The sequence below is a fragment of the Bos grunniens genome, chromosome 11 (genome assembly GCF_055505025.1).
Source record: "Bos grunniens cultivar Pamir isolate PY7600 chromosome 11, Bosgru_T2T1.0, whole genome shotgun sequence".
NCBI classification, from domain to species: domain Eukaryota; kingdom Metazoa; phylum Chordata; class Mammalia; order Artiodactyla; family Bovidae; genus Bos; species Bos grunniens.
Window position 1 is genome coordinate 36,838,273 of NC_141175.1, and position 27,553 is coordinate 36,865,825.

Here is a 27,553-nt window from a genome sequence, read left to right on the forward strand (position 1 = left end):
GTTCCATGTCCAGTTTTAACTGTTGCTTCCTGACCTGCATACAGGTTTCTCAAAAGGCAGGTCAGGTGGTCTGGTATTCCCATCTCTTTCAGAATTTTCCACAGTTTATTGTGATCCACACAGTCAAAGGCTTTGGCATAGTCAATAAAGCAGATGTTTTTCTGGAACTCTCTTGCTTTTTCCATGATCCAGCGGATGTTGGCAATTTGATCTCTGGTTCCTCTGCCTTTTCTAAAACCAGCTTGAACATCTGGAAGTTCACGGTCAAGCAAGGAAAAGTAACGGTAAAAGGTCGGCAGGCGTCGCGCGCAGCCTCGGGCTAGCCCCGCCTCAAGGGGCGGGCTCCGGGCGCTGATTGGCCTGCCTCGGCCTCGCTCGGGTTGGCGGGAGGTCTCGGGGCCCGCGGTGCGGCGGTGGAGCGAACTGCGAGTAACCGTCTGGAGCGTTCGGCGTCTGTGAAAGGCTGGCCGTCGGTCCGGCCCTCGCTCACCAGCCTCAGGTTTCTGCAGGTACCCTCCGCTCGCTCTCCGGCTTCGGGCCTCACCGGCGACTGTACAGTTTTGGTTGTGTCTGGTCCCTCCGTCCCCTCTTGCCTCCAACCGCGCCAGCCTAAATGTGTGAGGCTATGGCGGCGGCGGCGGCGTCTCGACCCCTTCCTCAAACTTCAGCCCTTGAGTTTCCTCAGGTGCCGGTGGGGAGGCGGAGGCGTAGCGCTAGGACTGCGCAGAGCCGGGAGGAGCGGGATGGAGGACGACGGTGCAGTAGAGAGAGGAGGCAGGGCGCTCCCCTCGGCCGTGTTTGTTGGGGTTTGCCGCACTTTGCTCACCAGCTCAGCTGGTTGTGCTCACTAGTCGGCGGGGGAGAGGACAAAGGAGACGCGTCCCCAAGGGCTCAACGTGCCCTCTCAGCGCGCGCTCCCCCCTTCGGAAAGGAAGGCCTTTAGGAAAGAGCTCGCGCCTCCCCGCAGCCCGCCCTGCTTTATACAGCTGAGCGCGGGATAGCAGTGTTTTTAATTCATTCTGCCTCTTGTGTCCCATTAAACGCATCTTTTTTTTCCAGGAGCATCTGCACCAGAATCCTGAGACCTGAGTTGCTGTATCTCAGGGCTATGCCCTTAGCCCATTTATCAAAATTTACAAATGTCCTTTCCTAACATTTCCAGTAAGACTGTAGGCCAGCTAGCTTCAGTTAAAAAAAAAAAAAAAAAAAACCACTTTAGAAGTAATTGAGAGCCTGTCTCTTTACAAACTTTATTCTTTATCGTAAGCACATTAAAATGTACCTATGGTGCCTGTTACCAATAAAATTTTAACATTTAAATTACGTTTATTAGTTGAGGTGAAATTTGGTTATCTGTCATATTGGGACTCTTTCCTTAAAAGACCTCTTCCTGTAAAAACGATACAGTAATAGTGCTGCCATAGGTTGAGTTTTTGCCAAACATTGAGCACTGTGCATTATGTATTATAACAATACCTGATAATAGGTAACTTTAAATGAATACTTACTATGTACCAGCTTCTAAAAAAAAATAAGTGCTTTTATTATCTCAGTATCACAAGTGAGAAAAGGGAGACTCCCAGAAGTGAAATAACCTAAGATCATATCACTGGTGAGAATCAGGTTTTAATCCAGGTCTTTTGTCCAGTATTTTAACATTTATTCTCAGCCAGTTCTGTCCCTTTGACTTCAGTCATACTTTAAAATCCTGTCTTATATATAGTATGGAGATTCCTTTAAAAATTAGGAATAAACCACCATATGACCCAGCAATCCCTTTCCTAGACATATACCCTGAGGAAACCAAAATTGAAAAAGACACATGTACCCCAGTGTTCATTTACAATAGTTAGAACATGGAAGCAACCTAAATGTCCATTGACAGATGAATGGATAAAGAAGTTGTGGTACATATACATAAGGGAATATTACTCAGCCATAAAAAGGACTACATTTGAGTCAGTTCTAATGAGGTGGATGAACCTAGACCTTATTATAAAGAATGAAGTAAGTCAGAAAGAGAAAGATAAATATCGTATACTAATGCACATATGGAATCTAGAAAGTGGTACCAAAGAATTTATTTGCAGGGCAGCCATGGAGAAGCAGACATAGAGAACAGACTTACGGACACAGGGAGAGGAGAGGAGAGGAGAGGGTGAGATGTATAGAGACAGTAACATGAAAACTTACATTATCATATGTAAAATAGCCAAAGGGAATTTGCTGTATGTCTCAGGAAACTCAAACAGGGCCTCTGTATCAACCTAGAGGGGTGAGAGGGATGGGATGGGGAGGGAGATGGGAGAGAGGTTCAAGAGGGAGGGGATATATGTATACCTATGGCTGATTCATATTGAGGTTTGACAGAAAACAAAAATCTGTAATTATCCTTCAATTAATAAATTTTTTAAAAGAATTATTAAAAAATTAGCCTCTGTCTTAAAAAAAATTCTCATTTGACTATTGCCATTCTCTTAGTATGTCTAAATGAAGAGCAAAAATTGAAGTTACCTAAGGTTGGAATTTGAACAAAAATTTATCGTTAATAGCTTCTCTCCTTAAGCTCCTTCTCCATAACTCTTTTGCCAGTGTTTGCTTATTAATCTCAATGAATCTCTACTGGGGAATTTCCTTCTGTTTCTCTTTTCTCAATTTTTATATGAAGCAGAATAATGTAAAGTGTGGTCATTATTTTTTTTTATAGAAAATTTGCATTCTGTCATCATATATCCCAGGTTGTTTTAATAAAGCAACACCATCTTACGTTGCTTAACATTAAGTAAAAGTGATATTCTGGGAGAAGTGCTACAGTTATTCTGTTTTCTGGCACATCTGTCCCTCACTCCCTAAGCCTAGCCCTCACACCCCAATGTGAGAAGCATGACTAGTTTTTTCCATCTAGATTGTAAGGCTGCTCTTTCTTTGGGGGGAAAAAAAAGATACAGATGAGGATCTAGGAAGAAAGAGGAGTGGAGAGGAGGGAAGCAAAGTAGAGGAGAAGGAATTATATATAAAAGTAATTGAATATAACTTACTCTGCCTGGTTCTTCATAATCTGCCCTGTGCTGTCTAATATGGGTAGCTACTAGGCGTATGTGCTTATTAAACAGTTGAAATGTGGCAGGTGCAACTGAAGAATTTTTACTTTACAATTAAATATTGAAGGAATATAAAATATTTTTCCCTTACCTCCTAGATCATTGTTTTGGCAAGACTACATTTCACTAACTGTTGCAAATTTTAGCATTCAAAATTGAGATATAAGTATAATACAAACCAGATTTCAAAGACTTAGTATAAAAGAAGAATGTAAAATGTATTCTTAGTTTTTATATTGATTACATGCCAAAATTATATTTTGGATATATTCAGTTACATAAAGTATATTTGTAAAATTAAATGACTTGCTTATTTGTGCTTTTTAAATGTGGCTTTAGAAATACAAAGTTATGTATGTGGCTTACTTTATATTGGACAATTCTGATCTAGACTCAATATATCCAATTTTATTTTCCATTCCTTCCTTCAGCAGGGAAGTTTCTGAGGGTCAGGAAGGAGAATCTGTACCTAACTCACTGAACATCGAGGGAGGCACGACTGTCTGGGTCACTGTTAGTTATGGATTCAGAGATTCTCATTAGGGTCTTAAAGTAGTTTGCTGCTTTTGCTATTCATAACTGCATTTCCTAGTACCCTATAAATACTTTGATCATAAAAGTAATACTAGTAATTATGTGAACTAATTACCATCAAATGTAGTAGTGATTATGCATATCATTAAATTCTGATGGATTAACTTTCAATTTTTATTAGACTAAAGCAGTTTACATTCATATACACTGGTAATCAGCCTCTCAAATAGCATAGTCATACACTCACAACTTTAGAAATTAAAGTGATCAATTTATGAGAATCCCTCAATGCATGCATTTGTTTGCTAGAATTGTTTTTAACATTTCAAAAATATCAATAAACACTTGTTGAATCAGTGAGTCTTATAACATATCCAGGAATTAACCAGTTAGAAAATGTTTGTGTGTATGTGAATTGCTTTTTAACATAATAATGATATTGATAATAAATTAGTTCTCAAAGCAGTTTGCCTTATTCTATAAAAAATTTGAGATGACAGTAAATATATAAAATTATGTCAGTACAAGCAGAATAAAAATTATCAGGAAAAAAGAATACCACAAATAGATTATAAACCCAGTACAGTTTCTATAATTAACTTTAAAATTTGGTTTTTAGTTCCCTAGTAGTCAAAGCAAAATAGTATGCAGTATTTTATTATTTGGGAATAGAGGCATACCAGACCCAAAGGAAACATAGCTTTTCTTGAAGTGAACAAGAGTGTGATAAATAACTATGTGTTTTATTTTTACAGGAATCGTGGGAAACCAAAATGAGACATAATCAGCTGTGTTGTGAGACACCACCTACTGTCACTGTACATGTAAAATCGGGGTCAAATAGATTGCATCAGCCTAAAAAACCCATTACCCTGAAGCGTCCTATTTTTAAAGATAGTTGGCCAGCATCTGAAAAAAATGCACATAATAGCAACAAGTCTAAACGCCCCAAAGGACCCTGTCTAGTTATACAGCGTCAGGAAATGACTGCTTTCTTTAAATTATTTGGTAGGTTTAAAATATTGTAATAGAGGTAATTATAAAGTACTTAAAAATGAGAGAATGTAAGTTCTGTTTTATCATTTTCATGATAATCAAAAAGGATGCTGTTATTTTCTGTGTCAGATTTTCCATCTCCAACCAAATTTGTTTTTGCCTTAGTCTGTTGTTTTTTTTTTTTCCCCCACTGCTAGATTTTTGTTTGTTTTTGTTACTTTTAGAGTAGAAATTCTGACTCATCTAGCTTCTAGTCTACTTAATTCAAGTGTCAAATATAAATTCTGGGCAATTCAAGGTCATAGCATGAGTTTTGTTTGACCTAAAGTAAATACACAGAAAGTCTCAGGTGAGCTAACTGACTCGTGTCACTGAGCCGGAGGGGTTTTCCAGGACTCAGTGCTAAAACTGAGCAAACTGGCAAGGTTAGTCAACCTAGAGAAGTTTCAGTATAATCTCTGGGGAATATTATTAAAAATTAACTATGTTTTATCATAATGTTCATATAATAAAATTGAATTTTGTTCAGATCTTGAAACAGTGCTGCTTTGCTGATAATCTTAAAAATAACCAAAAAGAAACTTTGTAGTATTTCTCCTGGCCCAAGAAAGAGGACTTTTTTTTTTTTTTTTTTTTTTTTTTGAGGTAAGGTAGTAAGGTAGACCGAATAAAAGGTTGGATAGATAGATTCTGGTACTTATCTGTGGGACTGAATCAAGTAGCTATCACAGACTGGTAGATTGAGGTAACAACCTTCCTTGCTTATAGAGGAAAAGAGATGCATAAAAGAAGAGAGAGTTAGGGACAAGAGTATTTGCCCTTCTGAGAGGACAGAAGTCTTTAAAAAATGGGGGATGGGGGTTCCCTCTCTATTAAGAGTAGAGCAAAATGATTACCCAGAAACTTTTTTGTTATTCATAACTGAATGTGGGAAATAAGGGAAAATACATGGCTCTACCATTTTAGGTAATTTAAGAAATAGAAATGGAATTAACAAGGCAGAGATTAATTATTCTCAGAAAGTCGATACATATTGGAACTTTCCATTTATTTGACTACACTGATAATATTCCTAGGATGTAATAAAAAGTTATACTTAGTTATTTAACTAAAAATGAAGGGAGAAATGGAAAAAAGTGGATTTTTTTCCAAATTATTTTCTGACAGCTACACATATATTTTGGTATTATGTATTTGAGTCTTTATTTGAAGTGAGTGTTTTTTACCTATTTTTTGGATGTTATTCTTTTTAACAGTACTTTTTTCTGTTGATCTTTTTGTCATAACACTGTCTTTCCAAAATTAAATGTTATAAATAACTAATGAATTTTAAATCTTCCTTACATAGATATTTTCATGTGTATTTGGATAATAGATAATTGGACAGAGATGAGATAAATATGGGATAGAAAAAGAACCCAAAACTAAAAATACCCTATACCTAAAAGGAGAAAGTGGTTTAAAAAAAAAAAAAAAAGATATTTAGAAAACAGAGTATTCATTGAGTCATTATTTCTTAATGACTGAGTTTTTTTTATCAGATTCCATTTCCACCTGTTAAAGATTTGTTTTGGAAATTAACAAAGAGCCCATCTAGAGCTACCCAAAACATTCCTAAAAGAGCTACTGGAATATTTAGTAAATCAAACACTTTTGGCATTCCCCCTCTAGTCTGGGCTATATATTAAAGCAAATCAGGTAGGAAGAAGCCAAAAAATAAAGTGGTAGTTTTCTGTACAGTGCTTGCAGTGGTAAACACACTAAAGAACCAAAAACTATACTTTGTACAATACCAGTCCAGCCATTTTGTGTGATTTATAAGCATTGTTTACAATCTCATGTAAAAATTAATTCTTCAAAAGGAAACCTGTTTTCAAAAGACAAGTCATAGCCTTCTTTTGTTGTAGATGACGATTTAATTCAGGATTTCTTGTGGATGGACTGCTGCTGTAAAATTGCAGACAAGGTAAATTTGATAACAGTATAATCATTAACTAGCATTTTTATGTTAATGGACTGTCAGGACTTTAATGAACCTTATAATGATTTTCTATCTTATTAATTAAGGTTAAGAAAAGAACTAACTTAACGTTGCTCCTTCAAAATGGAATCCTTATACGTTAGTATACAACATACATTTATTCCATCTATACTCAAGGAATTGTAAAGTATTATTGATTTAGGTTCATATGATCTTAAACCCATATTTGTTTGATTTAAAACAAGAATCAATATAGACGTAATATGTTTTTTGTTTGGTTGGTTGGGTGTTTTTGGTTTGGTTTTGCTTTTGATTCTTTTTTAATTGAAGTTCAGTTGATGTACAGTACAGGTGTACAATATGATTCACAATTTTTTAAAGTTATACTCCATTTATAGTTATAAAATATTTGCTGTATGAGGCTTAATATGTTTTGATCAGAATTGTTACCTTCTATAAGGTAATAACATCTGATAAAAGTGGTTGATTATACATTTTAATATTTTGTAGATAATTTAAATGAAACAAATCCCAATAATCTTGTAGAGTAAAATTAGTTTATCTTATTCTTTGTATAGGAATCAGTGTTTCATAAAAGAACATCATGATGCTGATTTATACAGTAGGGATTGTGATGTCTCTGTACTCTTTAGGTTTAGCCAAACAGTTAGAATTTCAGCTTTATAAATGTCATCTTAGACCAGTTAGTCATATCAGAAAATGTGACATGACTTCATATCACATTTAAGATAATGTGCCAACCAACAGAAAAGGGAATTAACAGACTACCTCATGATTAAATACCCATTAACTTAATATTGATGTAAACTCTCTTATTTTAAGCTTAAGATAACAAAAATAAAATTGGAGGTTTTCTTTTAAAGTTAGAAATTTTAATTTTATAAAATTTCAAACATGCGGTAGTACATTTAAAATTATAATAGAGACAATAGAACAAAGACCGTCTGTGTACCTAAGCTAAAACAGTGATTAACTCATTGCCATTCTTGTTTCTTCTCATTTCTCTCCCCAAAACTGGATTATTTTGAAGCAAACCCCAGACAGCCTAACATTTTATCCATAAATATTTAAAGATGTACTTCTAAAAAGTGAGATCTTTCTAAACATTATCAGTGTCACTAATACCTTTAAAAATTAACAGTAATGCCTTAATATCAAATTCCAGTTCATGTGGACTTCTAAAGTTTAAATTTTAGTTTTAAGTGCCTTATCGGTAATTAAAGTTGTTGGACAGCAGGGGGCAGTGCCTCTAAAGTAACTAACCAGGAATAGTGTATCTTAACAAACTAGTATCGAGTCCTCTACTGAAAGTTACCTTGAAGAACTTGGAATCACCTTTGTGGTCAAACCTGCGAAGGTAGGATGAATTAGCTATTTTATGAAAGGGAGTCTAATATATTAGTATTGTAACTTGTTTTTAACTTGAACAGGCAGAACCTGGCATGGGTCCTAATAACAGGCTAGACATGTCTTCCTAGTAATACATTTAAAACACTTTTCCCAGTGAAAATAGAGCCATGTGATTCTAATTTTTGGTTAGAAGTTATTTTTTAAATTATTTTGAGTATGGATGTCTACAACTAACTCAAAGAGTTGAGGCAGGGAAAATTGTATATACACACACAGCAAGCCAGTGTGGCAACAGAGTAACAGTTGATGAATCTTGGTAAAGGATGTATGGTTATTCACTTGATTATTATTTCAGCTTCTTTATATGTTTGAATAATAGAAAAAAAATGCGTTTGGGGTTCAAAAGATATTGGCAAGAATAAAATTTAGGAGTTGATTCCAATTATGACTTAGTCATAAGTTATCCAGAACTATTTCTCACTGTTCATATGGATTAAAGGAAGCCAAAAAATAAGCACTCAAATAGGTATTTCTATAATAAGGATAAATAATGCTTTATTGTTTTAGCATAGAAAGACAGCTAGTTTAAAGCAGTTTTACTTATGAAAGCAAAACATTAATTTTAACTTTTAACTTTTTTCTCTATAGTATCTTTTGGCTATGACCTTTGTTTATTTCAAGAGAGCTAAATTTACTGTAAATGAGCATACCAGGATAAATTTCTTTATTGCTCTGTAAGTATGCTTTCTACTAAGTGGTAGTTTTTATGGTAGTTATTTATAAGTCGTGTCTGATTCTTTGTGACCCCATGGTCTATACAGTCCATGGAATTCTCCAGACCAGAATACTGGAGTGAGTAGCCTTTCCCTTCTCCAAGGTATATTCCCAACCCGGGGGTGGAACCCAGGTCTCCTGCATTGTGGGCTGTTTCCTTATCAGCTGAGCCACCAAGGAAGCCCAAGAATACTGGAGTGGGTAACCTTTCCCTTCTCCGGAGGATCTTCCTGACCCAGGAATTGAACCAGGGTCTCCTGCATTGCAGGCAGATTCTTTACCAACTGAGTTATCAGGGAAGCGCAATATATACAATACCTTATTTAAAATAGAGGCTGTTTAAACCCTGGTATATATCTTTGAATAGGCCTTCCTGTTTAAAAGCTGTATGTTTTTTTTTACTTTAATAGGATTTTCTTATGTTCTTTTCATTGATCTTATGCCTATGATTTATTTTTTAATATTCCACTTGAGTTTGTATTGTACTTTTCACATTGTCATACTTTATATAGTGTTCCATATAAATTATCCCCAAAATTTCTTCTTTTGGACTTAGAGACTTGTCAAAAGCCAGAATATCCTCTTTGAAATTTAATATTTAGTAAAAATCATTATAACTATTGCCCTTTTAAGTTGAACAGTTTGTGGAAAATACTCTAGACAATCTCAGTATCAAAAGCCCAGTACCTGGATACAATGCTACAGTTTGAAATATATGAATATAATTTTAAGTACCTAACTAAGGAGCTACATATAAACATATTGAAGTTAAATATCACAGCAACTATTAGCAATGAAGAATTTAAAGTCTGCTTAATTCAGAATGCAATTCAAGAAATAGGACTAGAAGAAATTGATCTTTGCATGTTTTCAGGAGATACATTTCCCCATGCATAGGAAAAAGTGAACTCAGTATAAAATTTGATGATGATTGCTAAATTGGAGGAACATAATAGTATTTGCTAATTTAAGTATCATGTGTGAGACACCAGAAAAATGTTTTCTATAAACTCATTTAATTTTCCTATGAGATATATTTTTAAATTATCTCCATTTTACAGATAGGAAAAATAAAACTTAGGAAGATTAAGTGCTTTCCAAGATCACAAAAGTTAGTAAGCAGTGGAACTGGGACACAGATTTAGGTATGATTTGCCAATGGCCACATCCAGCCATTTGACACTAAGCTGTATTGCTGTTAATGTGTCTTTTAGTATTATATCTGTATATTGATGCAATATCTATTTTGTAGTTTTTTTCTCACCTGAAAATTGAAAACAAGCCAAAATAAACTTTATTTAAATGTTACCACATGCCCAAAATTGGATTTGACCAGCTTTGTAAAATTATTACCAGCAGAGCACTTTGTTAGCTTACACTGTGTAGTAGCATGTCAGGTTTTATTGCATGTTGTATTATAAGCTTCATATTAAAAGTAACATGAATCATAATTTCCATTTTTATATCTAATTGTACTTTTGATATAACCCCACTTAATGTGAAGTAAAGTGATAGTCGCTCAGTTGTGTCCGACTCTTTTCAGTCCCATGGACTGTAGCCTACCAGGCTTCTCTATCCATGGAATTTTCCAGGCAAGAATACTGGAGTGGGTTGCCATTCCCTTCTCCAGGGGATCTTCCTGACCCAGGGATCAAACCTGTGTCTCCTGCATTACAGGCAGATTCTTTACAATCTGAGCCACAGGGGAAGCCCACCCAACTCAATAGTTCTCATTAAATATTTTCTCAGCCACGGTTCTATTTCAAGTTATTTTCTATGTATTCTTTTAACACACTGAACTTCTACTATTATTTTTCTATATTCTTTTTTAGTTATGTATTTTTTTCGTGTTGCCTTTTCTACTTGACTATAAACTCCTTAAAGGCAAGGAATGTGTACCTTACTTTTTTTGCATACCTCAATGGCTAATGTAGAATTTCTTAAGTCTTTATTTGAATAAATATAATTAACCTTATGCAAAATAAATGGACTCTGCTCCAAGAAAAATCTATTTCAAATTAGAAGACAACTTACATGTGTAAGATACAGACATTTCATTGCGTGGAGCCTGAAAAATTGTTAATGTAGAATGAAATCATAATGTGGTCCTATTGAAAAGTGAAAGTGAAGTTGCTCAGTCATGTCCAGCTCTTTGTGACCCTGTGGACTGTAGCCTACCAGGGTCCTCTGTAACATAGTGCATTATCAGTTCAGTTTAGTTGCTCAGAAGTGTCCAACTCTTTGCAACCCCATGGACTTCAGCACGCCAGGCTTCCCTGTCCATCACCAACTCCCGGAACTTGCTCAAAATCATGTCCGTGATGCCATCCAACCATTTCATCCTCTGTCAACCCCTTCTCCTACCCTCAATCTTTCTTAGCATCAGGGTGTTTTCCAGTGAGTCAATTCTTCGCATCAGGTGACCAAAGTATTGGAGTTCCAGCTTCAACATCAGTCCTTCCAGTGCATATTCAGGACTGATTTCCTTTAGGATTGACTAGTTGGATCTCCTTGCTGTCCAAGGGACTCTCAAGAGTCTTCTCCAACACCACAGTTGAAAAGCATCAATTCTTTGGTGCTCAGCTTTTGTTATAGTCCAACTCTCACATCCATATGTGACTACTGGAAAAACCATAGCTTTGACTAGATGGACCTTTGTCTGTAAAGAAATGTCTCTGCTTTTTAATATGCTACTAGGTTTGGCATAGCTCTTCTTCCAAGGAGCAAGCATCTTTTAATCTCATGGATGCAGTCACCATCTGCAGTGATTTTGGAGCCCCCCCAAAATAAAGTCTGTCACTGTTTCCACTGTTTCCCCATCTATTTGCCATGAAGTGATGGGAATGGATGCCATGATTTTAGTTTTTTGAATGTTGAGTTTTAAGCCAGCTTTTTCACTCTCCTCTTTCACTTTCATCAGTTCTTTATGAAACTTTAGTTCTTTGCTTTCTGCTATAAGGGTGGTGTCATCTGCATATGTGAGGTCATTGATATTTCTCCCAGCTTGTTTTCATCCAGCTTGGCATTTCACAGGATGTACACTGCATATAAGTTAAATAAGCAGGGTGAACAATATAGAGCCTGACATACTCCTTTCCCAGTTTGGAACCGGTCCGTTGTCCCATGTTCAGTTCTAACTGTTGATTCTTGACCTGCATACAGATTTCTGAGGAGGCAGGTAAGGTGGTCTGGTGTTCCCATCTCTTTAAGAATTTTCCACAGTTTGTTGTGATCCACAGTCAAAGGCTTTGGTATAGATGTTTTTCTGGAACTCTCTTGCTTTTTCTATGATCCAATGGATGTTGGCAATTTGATCTCTGGTTCCTCTCCCTTTTCTAAATCCAGCTTGAACATCTGCAAGTTCAAGATTCACATACTGTTGAAGCCTGGCTTGGAGAATTTTGAGCATTGCTGTGCTAGCATGTGAGATGAGTGCAATTGTGTGGTAGTTTGAACATTCTTTGGCATTGCCTTTTTTGGGGATTGGAATGAAAACTGACCTTTTCCAGTCCTGTGGCCACTGCTGAGTTTTCCAAATTTGCTGGCATACTGAGTGTGTCACTTAATATGTGCATTATAGATTTTTCATAATCAGCAAGCATGAAAGGGGCCAACCTCTTCCAACTCTATCTACAGTTTACTAACAATTATTAGGGATACTAAAGTGAGAAATTACTTGATGTAATTTCACAAAGGACACAATTTGATTCAAATAACTGAGTGAGTTTAACAATGAAGTGATGATATTAATAATACACATATAATGTAAAATAATACTAAAATATATAATTATTTTAAGGGAGAATAAAAATATATAAGTACTCATATTAATGTAACTAAATATGAATGAGTACTTTTCAGGTGGCGCCAGTGGTAAAGAACCTGCCTGCCAGTGCAGGAGATGCAAGAGACGTGGGTTCGATCCCTGGGTCAAGAAGATCCCCTCGAGGAGGGCATGGCAACCCACTCCAGTATTCTTACCTGGAAAATCCCATGAACAGAGGGGCCTGGTGGGCTACAGTCCATGGAGTCACAAAGAGTTGGACACAACTGAGACACACATACACATACACAAATATGAATATGTGCATGGTTAAAAAGACTACATAGGAGTGTATACAATTAAAAGTAGGTCTTCTCGTATCTCAAGATCTTGATCTCCCTCCTCAAGGATAATTAACGGTTTCATATGTATCTGTCTAGAAATAATTTTCTATATATGAACCAGTGTGTATGTTACTGGTATTCATACTGTGTATGAATAGAAATGTACTCACACTTCTGTGTGTGCTTTTAAAATTTTTAACGTGAAATATCTACAGAAGAGTGACTGGAGTGTATATGTATGTGTGTGTGAAAGAATAAAAGCAAAACAAACATTCATGTACCCCTGACTTAAGAACAGAACATTACCAGAATCTTAGAAGCTCACAGCACAGTTTCCCAGTTAGAGCCTCTTCCTTCCACAAGTAATCATTTTTTTGCTTTCCTTTGTTCTATGTATATACCTCTAAATAATATATTATTTGGTTATTCCTATTTTGGGGCTGTACAATAAAAATTATATGTACGGTCTTCTGTAAATTCCTTCTTTTGCTTTATGATATTATTCTGAGACTAATTTCTGTTGATATGTGTAGCTGTAGTTCACTTTCACTACAGAAAAAAATACTCTTGTTTCTTATATATTTGCATTTTTTCCCACCATCTTGTTTTGTACTTTGTAAATACTCCATTTTTTTTCCCTGTTTCTTCTTTCCCCCCTACTTTTATCTTTTTTTTAATTGAGATTAAAAAATTTTTACCTTTGACACCTTTTTTCCTCTACTTCTTTGGAAATCTCACATTCTACACCTATTCTTTCAGCAATTACCCTAGTTATTTTTAATTACAAGACCCAACTTATGTTCTCTTATCTTACAATTCCATTAGTTCTACATGATGCTCTCTAAAAAGTCAGACATTATTATTGTTGTTTTATAAATTCAACATTTGTTTAGATTTGCCCACATATTTATATATCTTTCATTACTGTTACTTCTTGCATCTCAAACCTTCCACTTGGGATCATTTGCCTGCCTTTCTGTTTGCCTTTAAGACCCCCTTTTATTGGGTGTTTGTTAATTACAGTATCTTCACACTTCACAGCCTGTTTCTGTTCATTTTGCCTTGTTTCCTTATATGTTTTATAAATCTTTTTATTACAAGTTGCCTTTTTTTCCCTTAGAAAATCATCTATGGAGCTTGCACTGTTACCAGTGAGAAATCTGCTTCATCCTTATCTCTATTCCTGTGTAATGTAATGTGTCTTATTTTTTTCTCTGACTGCTTTTAAGATTTTCTCTATATCACTGAAGTGAAGTGAAGTCACTCAGTTGTGTCCAACTCTTTGCGATCCCATGGACTGTAGTCTACCGGGCTTCTCTGTCCATGGGATTTTCTAGGCAAGAGTACTGGAGTGAGTTGCCGTTTCCTTCTCCACGGGATCTTCCTGACCCAGGGATCGAACCCAGGTCTCCTGCATTGCAGGCAGACGCTTTACCCTCTGAGCCACCAGGGAAGCCCCTCTATATCACTGGCCCTAAGCAATTAATTATGATATGCTTTGGTGTAATTTTCTATATGTTTTGTGCTTTAGAGTTTATTCACCTTCTTTGTGGGTTTATAGTTTTCATCAAATTTCAAAATTTTTCATTAATTATTTCTTCAGGTGTTTTTTTTGTCCACCCACCACCCTTTAGGGATTCCAATTTCACCTTTATTAAGCTACTTGAAGTTGTCTCACAGCTTACTGATGCTCTGTTCATTATTTTTGTTTCGTTTTCTCAGTGTGTTTCATTTTGGATAGTTTATATTGCTATGTCTTCAGTGCACAAATCTTTTCTTCTGTGACATTTAATCTGCTGTTACCCTCACTCAGTGTAATTTTCTTTGTACACAAAGTTTTCATCTCTAGAAGTATACTTTCAATGTGTCTACTTGTCTTTTTGAACATCTGGAATAATTATAACTGTTTTAGTGTCTTTGTCTATTACTTCTACCATATATCAGTTTTGATTGGTTAATGATTCTTCTTATCTGTCCTGTTTTCCTACTTCTGTGCATGCCTAATCCCCTCAGGTATTTGAGTGTAAAGAAAGACCATAAGAAAAGGTTAGAGGGAACACAGTGCCTAACATTCACCCGTGGCTCAAATAGTGCCTGTTCACACCAGCCAGACTGAAAAAACTTCCAGTTCACACTGAATAATTCAGTACTGAGTAGAGTACTTGGAAACATCTTGCCCTAATGGGGAGTAATTAGCCCCAAACTGAACATTGCTCCAGATCTATCTAACAAATCATGAAATCAAGACTTGAAAGGATCAGACTGTTTCAATAACTGCATACTAGAACAAAGCTCAAAATTTATAGGAATATAAAAATATCCAGAACTCAACAATGTAAAATTCATTGTATCTCTAATTTTTATATACATTTCTTTAATCATTCATAAGGCTTGAACATCTGTTATTGTGTTTATAAACAAGCTGGGTTTTTTGTATGTGCGTAAACTCTCTTCCTGTCCTTTACCCATTTCTTTTTTGAGTTGTTGGTCTTCTTTTTTAGGTATCTCGCTAATACAGTTGAAGAAGATGAAGAAGAATCCAAATATGAAATTTTTCCATGGGCTTTAGGGAAAAACTGGAGAAAATTATTCCCTGACTTCTTAAAGTTAAGGGACCAACTCTGGGATAGAATTGACTATAGGGCTATTGTAAGCAGGCGATGCTGTGAGGAGGTAAGATTTTTAAATGCTTTATATATATAATCTCTGTCTTCTCTTTATGTAATTTTCCCTGTCTTGTTTTTTAATGTGCTTCTAATGCTTCATTTTTTTTGTAAATGAAGGGTAAACTGTTAACCTTGATGATTACCATGAGTACAACTTGTATATTAAAATGTTGATATTTTAAATTTATAGCACAATAATTAAAAAGTGTCATTTCTTTTTTTCTGAACAGACTACTTCCATAGAAAGTATTTTTTATTTTAGTGTATTTCTCTTCTCTAAAGGATCACCAATATATTAGGAAGAAATAGTGTGCACATTCCAAAGTACCTCAGGGTAATAACATTGGAGCTGAATAATAATTTCCACTAAATTATCAAAATTTCACATTCACAAGGTTGAAATATAAACAGTGTGGTATTAAAATTTAAATAAATTTAAATAAGCTTAAAAACTATACCTCTGTTCATATAGCATACATAAAGTAAGTTTCCTTGATGACAGATTCTATTAATGTAAAGCAGAAGGACACTAAATTAAAAGATCAGTTATTTTATCTGATGTTCTGGTTTTCAGTAAAGAAAGTTAATGTTTCAAACTAAAAATATTGGAGTAGAAAATTAATGGAAGGCAGTAACTAGTTCATGTAATTAATTAAGTTCATTAATATAAGCCAGAACTAGTTCAGAAAAGTTTGGGCAGATAATGCCGTAATTAAATGAAGTCATACCTAGTCATATCTAGGCCAGAGAAGCCAATTAATGGATTAGTATCTAACCTGAGAGAAGACTTTAGAAGTGTGTCACAGAACTCTGTCCAGAACTAATCTTGTTAATTATATTTATTAATGAGATGAAGTTATAGAAGTTATACATGGTTTTGGATTAAATTAGAATTGTTGAATATTGGGAGAAATGCAAAGATTCCGACATAACTTAGAAGACTGTATAGCACATGATTATATTCAGTAGAAAAACATGAAAGGATGAGTGTACATGACTACCTCTCTTCCATTAGTGGATCCTCATTAATGAATTTAAAGGACTCATTTCAATTACAGGGCATTGAAAAATTCCTGTCTTGTTATTTTTTGTCACTGCTTCCCCAGGTCAGGAGTGGGTAATTTGTGTACCTGTTGCCATCCTTGGTATAATGGTGCCCTTATTTGAGCACTTCGGTTTTATCAAAGTAAATGCTTCAAGCTCCATGGAACACTCAGCCAAGTGCATGGAGGAGGCACTGGAGGCAAGAGGTCAGGATAGGCAATGCTTACTCATGGTAGACTGCCCACCACTCCTAAAATAAAATGACTCACATTTTAACTGCAACAGTTTTATTCTGTTGGATCTGGAATTACCTTGGTTGCTGGCACCAGACTGTTAGAGAATGATGTGGCTTATAAAAGACTACAATGTTTTAGACACCTGAAAAGTCAGTTGTTGTAATGACTTTTTCACTAATTTTTCACTGACTTTTTCACTCATTTCATTGACACTGAAAATGTCAGTGGGATTTACAGAAAAGTTCAGTCTCTCAAGGCTTCAGCACTGAGAACTAACAGAGTCCTCCCCTAATTCCAGATTGGCATATCTAACTTCCTACTTCATATTTCATTATCTAGTAGATACCTCAGACTTAACATGCTGAAAAGTTTTTGATTCTCCCACACAGACCTCCACACTTGCTCCTCCTACAATCTTCCACGTCAATAAACAGTGACTTCATCATTCTAGTTGTTGGCCAAAAACTGTCACCCTAGGGTTTTTTTTTTTTTTTTTCAGATCTATATCTTAAAGAAATATCCAGCATCCCACCATTTCTCACCTTCTCCACCACTAAACCCTACTTTGTCATCTCTTGCCTCAACTATTTCCATGACATTCCAAATAGACTCCCTCACAGTCTTTCTCTCCTATAGTTTATTCTTCACAGCAGCCAGAGTAAATCTTTTAGGAAATCAAATCATGTCTCCTCTACTCAAAAACCTTCAGAGGTTTCTCATCTCACAGAGTAAAAGTCAACCTCCTTATCTTGCTCCACATGGTCTGCCAGCTCTCCTCCCTTATTTCATTGACTTTATCTCCCAGATTTGTTCACTTCACTTCAACGACACTGGCCTTCTAGCTATTCCTCAGATTTATCAAGGACCGTCCCACCTTGGAGTCTTTGCACTTGCCATTCCTATTATCTGGAATGCTTTCTCCCAGGTATTAGTTAGTATGCTTCACTTCCTCACTTCATGCAGAACTCTAAGTGTCACCTCAGAGAAATCATTCCTTACCCCTATATTGCATAGTATCTCCCTCAATGGAATAAAAATTGAAGAGTCCAGAAATTTATGTTCAATTGACTTTTGGCAAGGGTACCAAGAAAACTCAGTGGGGCAAGAATAATCTTTTTCAACAAATTGTGCTGAAGCAACTGGATGTCCACATGCAAAAGAAAGCACCTGGACCCCTGCTTCATATTATATATAAAAACTAACTCAAATGGATCAAAGACCTATATTTAAGAGCTAAAAACTATAAAATTCTTAAAACATAGGTGTTAAATCTTCATGACCTTGGATTAGGTTTCTTAGATGTAATAACCAGAAGCACAAGCAAGAATAGAAAATACAGATTAAAAAATTATCATCATCAAAATTTAAAAATTTCGTTCTTCAAAGGGCACCATTAAGAAAGTGAAGAGACAGCCCAGAAACTGGAAGAAAATCTTTGCAAATCATCTGTCTTATAAGGTACTTGTATCTCAAATATATAAACAGCTCTTAAAACTCAGAAATAAAGAGACAGACCAATTTTCTAAAGGGCAAAGGATCTAAATACACATTTCTTCAAAAAAGATATTCAGATGGGCAAAAAAGCACATGAATAGATGTTCAACAGCCATCAGAAAAATGTAAAATCAAAATCAAGGAGATATTTCTTTACATGCACTGCTGCTAAGTCACTTCAGTCGTGTCTGACGCTGTGCGACCCCAAAGACGGCAGCCCACCAGGCTCCCCTGTCCCTGGGATTCTCCAGGCAAGAACACTAGAGTGGGTTGCCATTTCCTTCTCCAATGCAAGAAAGTGAAAAGTGAAAGTGAAGTCACTGAGTCTTGTCCGACTCTTAGCGACCCCATGGACTGCGGCCCACCAGGCTCCTCCATCCATGGGATTTTCCAGGCAAGAGTACTGGAGTGGGGTGCCATTGCCTTCTGTGTTACATGCACTAGGAAGGCTATAATTAAAAAAAAAAAAAAAGACTGATAATAACAAATATTGACAAGGATGTGGAAAAATTGGAACTTTCACTTCTGGTGGGAATGTAAAATCATTTAGTTGCTTCGGAAAACAGTCTGGCAGTTCCTCAAAAAGCTAAACAGAGACCATATGACCCAGCAATTCCACTCTTAGTTTTATAGTCTAAAAAAATGAAAATTATATTCACACAAAAACTTGTACATGGGGCTTTCCTGGTGGTCCAGTGGTTAAGAATCTACCTTACAATGTAAGGGATCCCAGTTTGATCCCTGGTCCAGGAAGATCCCACATGCCATGGAGCAACTAAGCTCGTGTGCCACAACTACTGAGCTTGCACTCTGCAGCCCAGGAGCAGCAACTACTGAAGCCCATGTGCCCTTAGAACCTGTACACTGCAACAAGAGAATCCACCACAACGAGAAGCCCATGCTCCACAACTAGAGAGTAGCTCCTGCTCACGGCAACTAGAGAAAGTATAGCAATGAAGACTCAGCACAGCCAAAAATAGATATTTTTTGAAAACTTCTACATGAATGTTTATAGCAAGCGGCTTTATTCATAATAGTCAATAGTTGTAAAAACAATTGAAATGTCCAGCAGTTAATGGATGATAGACAAAGTATCAATACAATGATATATTACTTGGCAATTAAAATGAATAAAGTATTGATACATGCTACAAAGTGGATGAATGCTGAAAACCTTATGCAAGTGAAAGAAGCCAGTCCTCAGAGAGCCACGTAGTTCATTTACATCAACTGTGAAGAATACATAAATACAAAATCAGAGAAAGTGGTTGCCTGAGGCTGAAGGGAGGGGGGAATGGAGTGTGACTGCCTTCTCTATGAAGTGATGAAAATGTACTAAAATTGATTGTGGTAATCATTGTACTACCCTGAAGATATCAAAAGCCATTGAATTTTGTACTTTAAACCAGTGAATTGTATGATATCTGAGTTACATCTCAATAAAGCTGGTAAAATAGCAAGTAGTACGTCCCTCTATTACTCCCTACTCCTTTTCCTGGTTTTCCTCACAACACTTAGCCATTGTATAACACTCTATTTTACTTACTTATCTTGCTGATGTCTATTCCTCCTACTAGAATATAAATTCCAATAAGGTCTTTTTTTTTTTTTTGGCTGCATTGTGCAGGTTGCAGGATCTTAGTTCCCTCAACCAGGGATTGAACCTGAGCCCTCGGCAGTGAAAGTGTTGTGTCCTACTCACTGGACTGCCAGGGAAGTCCCCAAGAGGGTCTTTATTCTGTACAGCATCTAGAACAGTGCCTGACTTGTAGTAGGTACTCAGTAAATACAACTGACTGACATAATCAAACTTAAAGCTTCCATTTCTTTTTCATACTTTCTTATCCATGAAAACCAACAAGGACTTCTACTGTATAACAAGGAAACTACATTCAGTATCTTGTAATAATCAACAATGGAAGATAATCTGAGAATGTATACAACTGCATCACTTTGCTGTACACCTGAAACATTGTGAATCAACTGCACTTCAATAAAAAAACATTAAAAATAAACAAGACTTTGGAACAATTCTTTACTGAGTAGCCTTAGCACTGACCCTTATCCAGATATCCAGATATATAATTTTTTTGGGGGGTGGGGGTGGGGATACATGCTAAGAAATTTAGTTAAGTGTTCTATGCATTTGTTATTAAGAGCCCAGTACTGGCACACTGCCAACCCATTTTTTAGTCACATATCTGAAAATAAATGCAAGTTACAATACTAGCTACAAACTGGCTTACAATAATTATACTATACATTTGCATTGTGCTTTACAAATTTATATTTTCATATAAATTAGCTTCTTATCCTCACAAAAGTACTTTTGAGGATTGTAGCATTCTCATTTTATAACTGATGAAACTGAGGACCACGGAGGTTGAAATTTACTCAAGATGATACACAGTTAAATGGCAGAACCAGAGCTTGACTTCACATCTGATGGTTTCCCAATGTTCTGTGTTCTCTGACATCTGTCATTTCATTAAGTGATGTTTCAAGTTTGGTAGTAGATAAAAGATCCACAATGAAAGTAATGTTAATACTTTCTGAGCACTGGTCTCAGTACTGCACATGTATTAACTCTCACAATTCTTACAGCTAACTAGGTAATCCAGATAAGGAAACAGGCACAGAGAGACTAACTAAATGACTTCTCCAAGTTCACACAATTAGAAAAGCAGCACACCAGTATTCAAACCTAGGCAGTCTAACTCGAGAGTCATTGCTTTTAACACCTTATATTATACTGCCACTTGAGATCATAGAGAAATAGAATGTATAGAGAGCAAAACAGCCAACTATTAAATTTTAAAAACGCCAAAGCCCACTTCCACCCCCCACCAAGAAATCACTAAAAATAACAGAAGAGTGAGATAAAGTAAAAAAAAACTAGGATAATGTTTCTGATAGGTCAAGTGCTACCAATGCTTCAGAGAAGTCACTTTCATAGAATTGTAGAATTTGATAACTCTTAAGTGATCTATTTCCTTATATATAAAAGGCCTGTGGCTGAGAAAGTTAATGAAATTTACCTAAGGTCATAGGAACTAAGTAGAATTAAGACCAAAATCTTGCTTTTTTGACTGCGGTACAGTTTTCTTTTTAACTCACTGTTGTTATCACTGTAACATTCTAGTGTGTGTGCAAAATATATGTAGACCTCATATATATTTAAAAGAGTGCACTTGCATGCACTTCTCTGGGTTAGCATGTGGAGAGACTATGATGCCTAATTTATTGCAGAAAGAACAATATCAAATCTTCTATATTGTGCCCTTTGCTTCAGAGTTCCCTTTACTTCATAGTTTCCTCTGCTTTCTTCATTAGACTTTGCTGTAGGGTTCCTACAAAAGTTATATTGTTGAAGGCTAGTAATGTCAGTGGCCTCTTAATTTCTTATTTTCATCTATCATTAAGAAATATTGTGTACTGTTGTGGAGAAGTGAACTGGCTACCCACTCCAGTATTCTGGCCTGGAGAATTCCATGGACTGTATAGTCCATAGGGTCACAAAGAGTCAGACACAACTGAGCAACTTTCACTTTCACAGTTGTGGAGAGGGCATTTGAGAGAGAGATGTACAAGAAGCTGTTCCTGTCCGGAAGGGGTTACATGCATAAAAAGATATATCTGAGTACTAACATTTATATGCTGAGTCCTAATATAGGATTAACAATAAAACAAAATTTGAAACCTGGAGTTTCTAGAAAGGTGGGATTTATGCCAGGCATTAAAGGAAAAGCAGTGCTAGGACAAATAAAGGGAAAGGCCATTCCAGGTATGGGAAATAGAGAAATACTAAGGAAAAATTATAGATAAATTTGGAAGGAATAAGGAAATAAGGAATAAGGAAAACTGACATTTTACTTCCTCACCTTGTGTATTTCTTAAACAAATTTTACATTGTCATAGAAATATATATGTTTACAGTTAACATCTTTATTTACTTCTGCCTTTTAAAAGATATATAACTTTAATTACATGTCTTTGGTTGAAAACTTTTTTCAAGGATTTAACAAGTAGATTATAAAATAAATCCAATCCTAAAGTACACTTTAAAAATTAGCATAGCTACATGGAACTCTGCTCAAGTTATATGGCACTGTGGATGGAAGGGGAGTTTGGGGGAGAATGGATACACATATATGGATGGCTGAGTCCCTTTGCTATTCACCTAAAACTATCACATTGTTAACTGGCTATACCCTAATACAAAATAAAAAGTTTAAAAGAAATGATCATAAAGTTAGCATAGCTAGTATTCTTTATTCATTGCCTTGAATGAGACAATAACCGCAAAAACCCTATTTTCTGAGGGATTCAGCTTTAACCGGGACTGGGGGTGGGAGGTGCAGTTAAGGTTTTCATTCTTAACAACAAAAGCTTCTTTCCAAAACAATTTTATATGATCTCCCAAACTGAGGTTCTCCAAGCTGCTCTGTCTTCCCTTAGCCCCTCCTGTGATCCCCAGCATTGTCTGTGAAACCAAGGGCTCCTCAAACCAGTCTGAAAAATCACTTGACTAGGCAATTAATAAAGCACTGTCTATCTTTTTGAATTATAGTTTTGTCCAGAAACTTAAATGTTTTTTAAAAGCACTGTCTAGCTCTCAAATTCTACAATTCTAATTTACCTTGGGTCATTGATAACTGCAACTAAACATTTTTTTTTTGTTTAGAAGTAACATTCTAACATTCTGTTTTGAAGTTTTAGACACCATGAGGTCAGCAGGTAGGTACATTTCCCTAGCTTGTCTTCTTAAATGACTATCATTTGCTTTCATTGGCCAGATGTTTACTGTGTGATAAGGATTTTATACATATTTACCCTTCAGGACAATCCTATGAGGCAGATAGTATCCCCGGTTTTAGATATGAAGAAATTGAGGCTCCTAAAGGTTAAGTAACTAGCATCATACAACTAGCAAGTGGCAGAGCTAGGATAAGAAACTAAGTCTATCCCAACTCTAAAGGCAGTATCTTATCTAACACACTTTAGAGAACAATGTCTGACATGTAGTGCAGAATCTTCAGTACTTTCTAAATAATTCCTCATCTATTACTTGCAACAACCTGCTAAAATAGACAGTATTATTCTCCCCATACTACAGACAAGAAAACAGGAACAGAGAGGTTAAGCAACTTATCTGTGTTCTCATTTACCATATCTCTTGCTGTTATTGCACACATGCTGATAAACATACGTACGTGGAAACCTCAATTAAAAATATTCTCAACCCAGTACATTCCAAAGTTAAGAATGATGTATTATTTGGGGGGCATTATCTTTCCCAAACCTAGAATATCTGAGCAAAACCTGGAAAGTTGCTTCAGTTCTATTTCCTGTTAGAAATAATTCAAATATTCTACCAATTATCTTAAGGATCCAAGCAATGCATCACTTTATAGGTAATACTGCCCTATCTGGAGATGCTTTTTTTTAAACATTTTTTTAGATCTAGTTTTAGAGATAGCTGTTCTTAAGTTATAATTTTTGTTCTTTAACTAAATTTTAAAATCTTATTAAAAATTCTAAAAGAAAGCTTTCCACTATAGGTTATGGCCATTGCTCCAACCCATTATATATGGCAACGAGAACGCTCTGTGCATCACAGTGGAGCTGTTAGAAACTACAACAGAGATGAAGTTCAACTGCCCCGGGGACCTAGTGCCACACCGGTAGATTGTTCACTATGTGGTAAAAAAGGAAGATATGTTAGATTGGGATTGTCTTCATCATCATCTTCATCCAGTGATACACTAGAGGTGGTGGAGAAACATTCTCAGGAATCACACAACTCATTCTCAGTGGACAAAATAGTTGATACTTCTCAAGCTTATAGCTATTCTCAAGGTATGATTTAGCAATATGGCAGATCTATGTGCCTTAGTAATGAATTGAAGTTATCTATTGACCTGTAGTCCTTGTAGGCAGCGGTACGTAATAATTTTATACTATAACAATATGAGTTAAATTAGTATTGAAAAATTTCCCCTTTTCAGTTGCTACTTTTTGTTTTGGTATCTGTTTTGTGGTGGTTTACCTAAACTAAGATTTTTAACGTGACTTTTGTTAAAACCTAATTCACCATGGATCCCAAGTATTTTAAGAGCCTGAACCATTTTCTTTGAAGTGTTTATTTTATTCAAAGCAAGTTTTAAGAAGAAAATAAATTTACTTCTAATTTTACCATCCAGCTTTATCAGTGAGTAACTGGTTTCTTTTACACACTTTTAAAAACTAAAATAAAAGTAACATGTAACATTGTATTAGTTTTAGGTGGGTGACATAATGATTTAATAGATGTTGCAAAATGATTAACACAATTGTAGTTAACATCCATCACCACACATAGTTTGTTTTTGTTTTTTTCTTGTGATTTTTAATTTTAGGATTTTCTTCGCAACTCTCAAATATGGGATTTTGTCAACTATAGTCACTGTGATGTACATTATATCCCCAGAACTTACTTATCTTATTAATCAGTCAGTTCAATCACTCAGTCGTGTCCGACTCTTTGCGACCGCATGGACTGCAGCACGCCAGACCTTCCTGTCAATCACCAACTCCCAGAGCTTACTCAAACTCATATCCATTGAGTCTGTGATGCCACCCAACCATCTGAACCTATGTCGTCCCCTTCTCCTCCTGCCCTCAATCTTTCCCAGCATCAAGGTCTTTTCGAATGAGTCAGTTCTTTGCATCAAGTGGCCAAAATACGGGAGTTTCAGCTTCAACATCAGTCCTTCCAATGAATATTCAGGACTGATCTCCTTTAGGATGGACTGGTTGGATCTCCTTGCAATCCAAGTGACTCTCAAAGAGTCTTGTCCAACACCACAGTTCAAAAGCATCAATTCTGCGTTCAGCTTTCTTCATAGCCCAACTCTCGCACCCATAAATGACTACTAGAAAAAACACTGACTAGACGGACCTTTGTTGGAAAAGTAATGTCTCTGCTTTTTAATATGCTGTCTAGGTTGGTCATAGCTTTCCTTCCAAGGAGCGTCTTTTAATTTCATGGCTGCAGTCACCATCTGCAGTGATTTTGGAGCCCCAAAAAATAAAGTCAGCCACTGTTTCCACATCTATTTGCCATAAGGTGATGGGACCGGATGCCATGATCTTTGTTTTCTGAATGTTGAGCTTTAAGCCAACTTTTTCACTCTCCTCTTTCACTTTCATCAAGAGGCTCTTTGGTTCTTTGCTTTCTGCCATAAGGGTGGTATCATCTGCATACCTGAGGTTATTGCTGTTTCTCCCGGCAATCTTGATTCCAGCTTGTGCTTCATCCAGCGCAGCATTTCTCATAATGTACTCTGCATATAAGTTAAATAAGCAGGGTGACAATATACAGCCTTGACGTACTCCTTTCCCAATTTGTAACCAGTCTGTTGTTCCATGTCCAGTTCTAACTGTTGCTTCCTGACCTGCATACAGGTTTCTCAAGAGGCAGGTCAGGTGGTCTGGTATTCTCATCTCTTTCAGAATTTTCCAGTTTATTGTGATCCACACAGTCAAAGGATTTGGCATAGTCAACAAAGCAGAAATAGATGTTTTTCTGGAACTCTCTTGCCTTTTTGATGATCCAGCGGATGATGGCAATTTGGTCTCTGGTTCCTCTGCCTTTCCTAAAATCAGCTTGAACAACTGGAAGTTCACGGTTCACACGGTTCAACCCAGGCTGAAGCCTGGGTTGGAGAATTTTGAGCATTACTTTACTAGCATGTGAGATGAGTGCAATTGTGTGGTAGTTTGAGCATTCTTTGGCATTGCCTTTCTTTGGGATTGGAATGAAAACTGACCTTTTCCAGTCCTATGGCCACGGCTGAGTTTTCCAAATTTGCTGGCATATTGAGTGCAGCACTTTCACAGCATCATCTTTTAGGATTTGAAATAGCTCAACTGGAATTCCATCACCTCCACTAGCTTTGCTAGTAGTGATGCTTCCTAAGGACCACTTGACTTCACATCCCAAGATGTCTGGGTCTAGGCGAGTGATCACACCATCATGGTTATCTGGGTCATGAAGATCTTTTTTGTATAGGTCTTCTGTGTATTCTTGCCACCTCTTCTTGATATCTTCTGCTTCTTTTAGGTCCATACCATTTCTGTCCTTTATTGAGCCCATCTTTGCATGAAATCTTCCTTTGTATCTCTAATTTCCTTCAAGAGATCTCTAGTCTTTCCCATTCTGTTGTTTTCCTCTATTTCTTTGCATTGGTCACTGAGGAAAGCTTTCTTATCTCTCCTTGCTATTCTTTGGAACTCTGCATTCAAATGGGTATATCTTTCCTTTTCTCCTTTGCTTTTCATTTCTCTTCATTTCATACCTATTTGTAAGTCCTCCTCAGACCGCCATTTTGCTTTTTTTGCATTTCTTTTTCTTGGGGATGGTCTTGATCCCTGTCTCCTGTACAGTGTCACGAACCTTTGTCCATAGTTCATCAGGCACTCTGTCTATCAGATCTAGTCCCTTAAATCTATTTCTCACTTCCACTGTATAATCGTAAGGGATTTGATTTAGGTCATACCTGAATGGTCCAGTTCATAGAGTGCCAACAAATATGTATATAGTCAATGCTATGGTCTTCCCAGTGGTCACATATGGTTGTGAGAGCTGGACCATAAAGAAGGCAGAATACCAAAAAATTGATGCTTTCGAACTGTGGTGCTAGAGAAGATTCCTGAAAGTCCCTTGGTTAGCAAGGAGACCAAACCAGTCGATCTTAAGGGAAGTAAACCGTGAATACTTGTTCAAAGGACTGATGCTGAAGCTGAATCTCCAGTTATTTTGGTTATCTGATGTGAATGGCTGATGTGAATGTCACTGGAAAAGTCCCTGATGCTGGGAAAGACTGAGGGCAGAAGGAGAAGAGGGTGTCAAAGGATGAGATGTGGATGGTATGTGGATGGCATCACCAATGCAATGGACATGAACTTGGGCAAGCTTCAGGAGATGGTGAGGGACAGGGAGACCTGGTATTACAAAACAATATTAATACAGTATGATACTTGTATAAAAACAGACACATAGATCAATGGAATAGAATGGAGAGCACAGAAATAAACCCACACATATGGTTAATTTATGACAAAGGAGTCAAAAACACATTGGGAAAAGACAGTCTCATCAATAAATGGAGTTGGAAAAACTAGATAGCCACATGTAAAAGAGTTTAAAACTGGACCAGTATCTTATACCATGCACAAAAATAAATGGATTTAAGACTTGAAACCACA

The 27,553-nt window shown here is 36.4% G+C and overlaps 1 protein-coding gene across 2 annotated transcripts in view; it reads left to right on the forward strand.

Annotated features, from left to right (window-relative positions):
• Nucleotides 1-439: 439 nt before the first annotated feature.
• SPDYA (speedy/RINGO cell cycle regulator family member A) overlaps nucleotides 440-27,553 on the forward strand; it is a 38,617-nt gene continuing 11,503 nt past the window's right edge. Inside the window, exons 1-7 of one of the 2 annotated variants that reach the window (XM_086326140.1) lie at nucleotides 440-509; nucleotides 4,391-4,643; nucleotides 6,539-6,597; nucleotides 8,632-8,717; nucleotides 15,366-15,537; nucleotides 23,866-24,163; nucleotides 24,517-24,519. In XM_086326140.1, the coding sequence (XP_086182266.1) occupies nucleotides 4,409-4,643; nucleotides 6,539-6,597; nucleotides 8,632-8,717; nucleotides 15,366-15,537; nucleotides 23,866-24,163; nucleotides 24,517-24,519 (853 nt within the window). In that variant the 5' untranslated portion in view covers nucleotides 440-509; nucleotides 4,391-4,408. The remainder of the gene's footprint in view (nucleotides 510-4,390; nucleotides 4,644-6,538; nucleotides 6,598-8,631; nucleotides 8,718-15,365; nucleotides 15,538-23,865; nucleotides 24,164-24,516; nucleotides 24,520-27,553) is intronic. The other variant, XM_086326139.1, reaches the window with a different exon arrangement.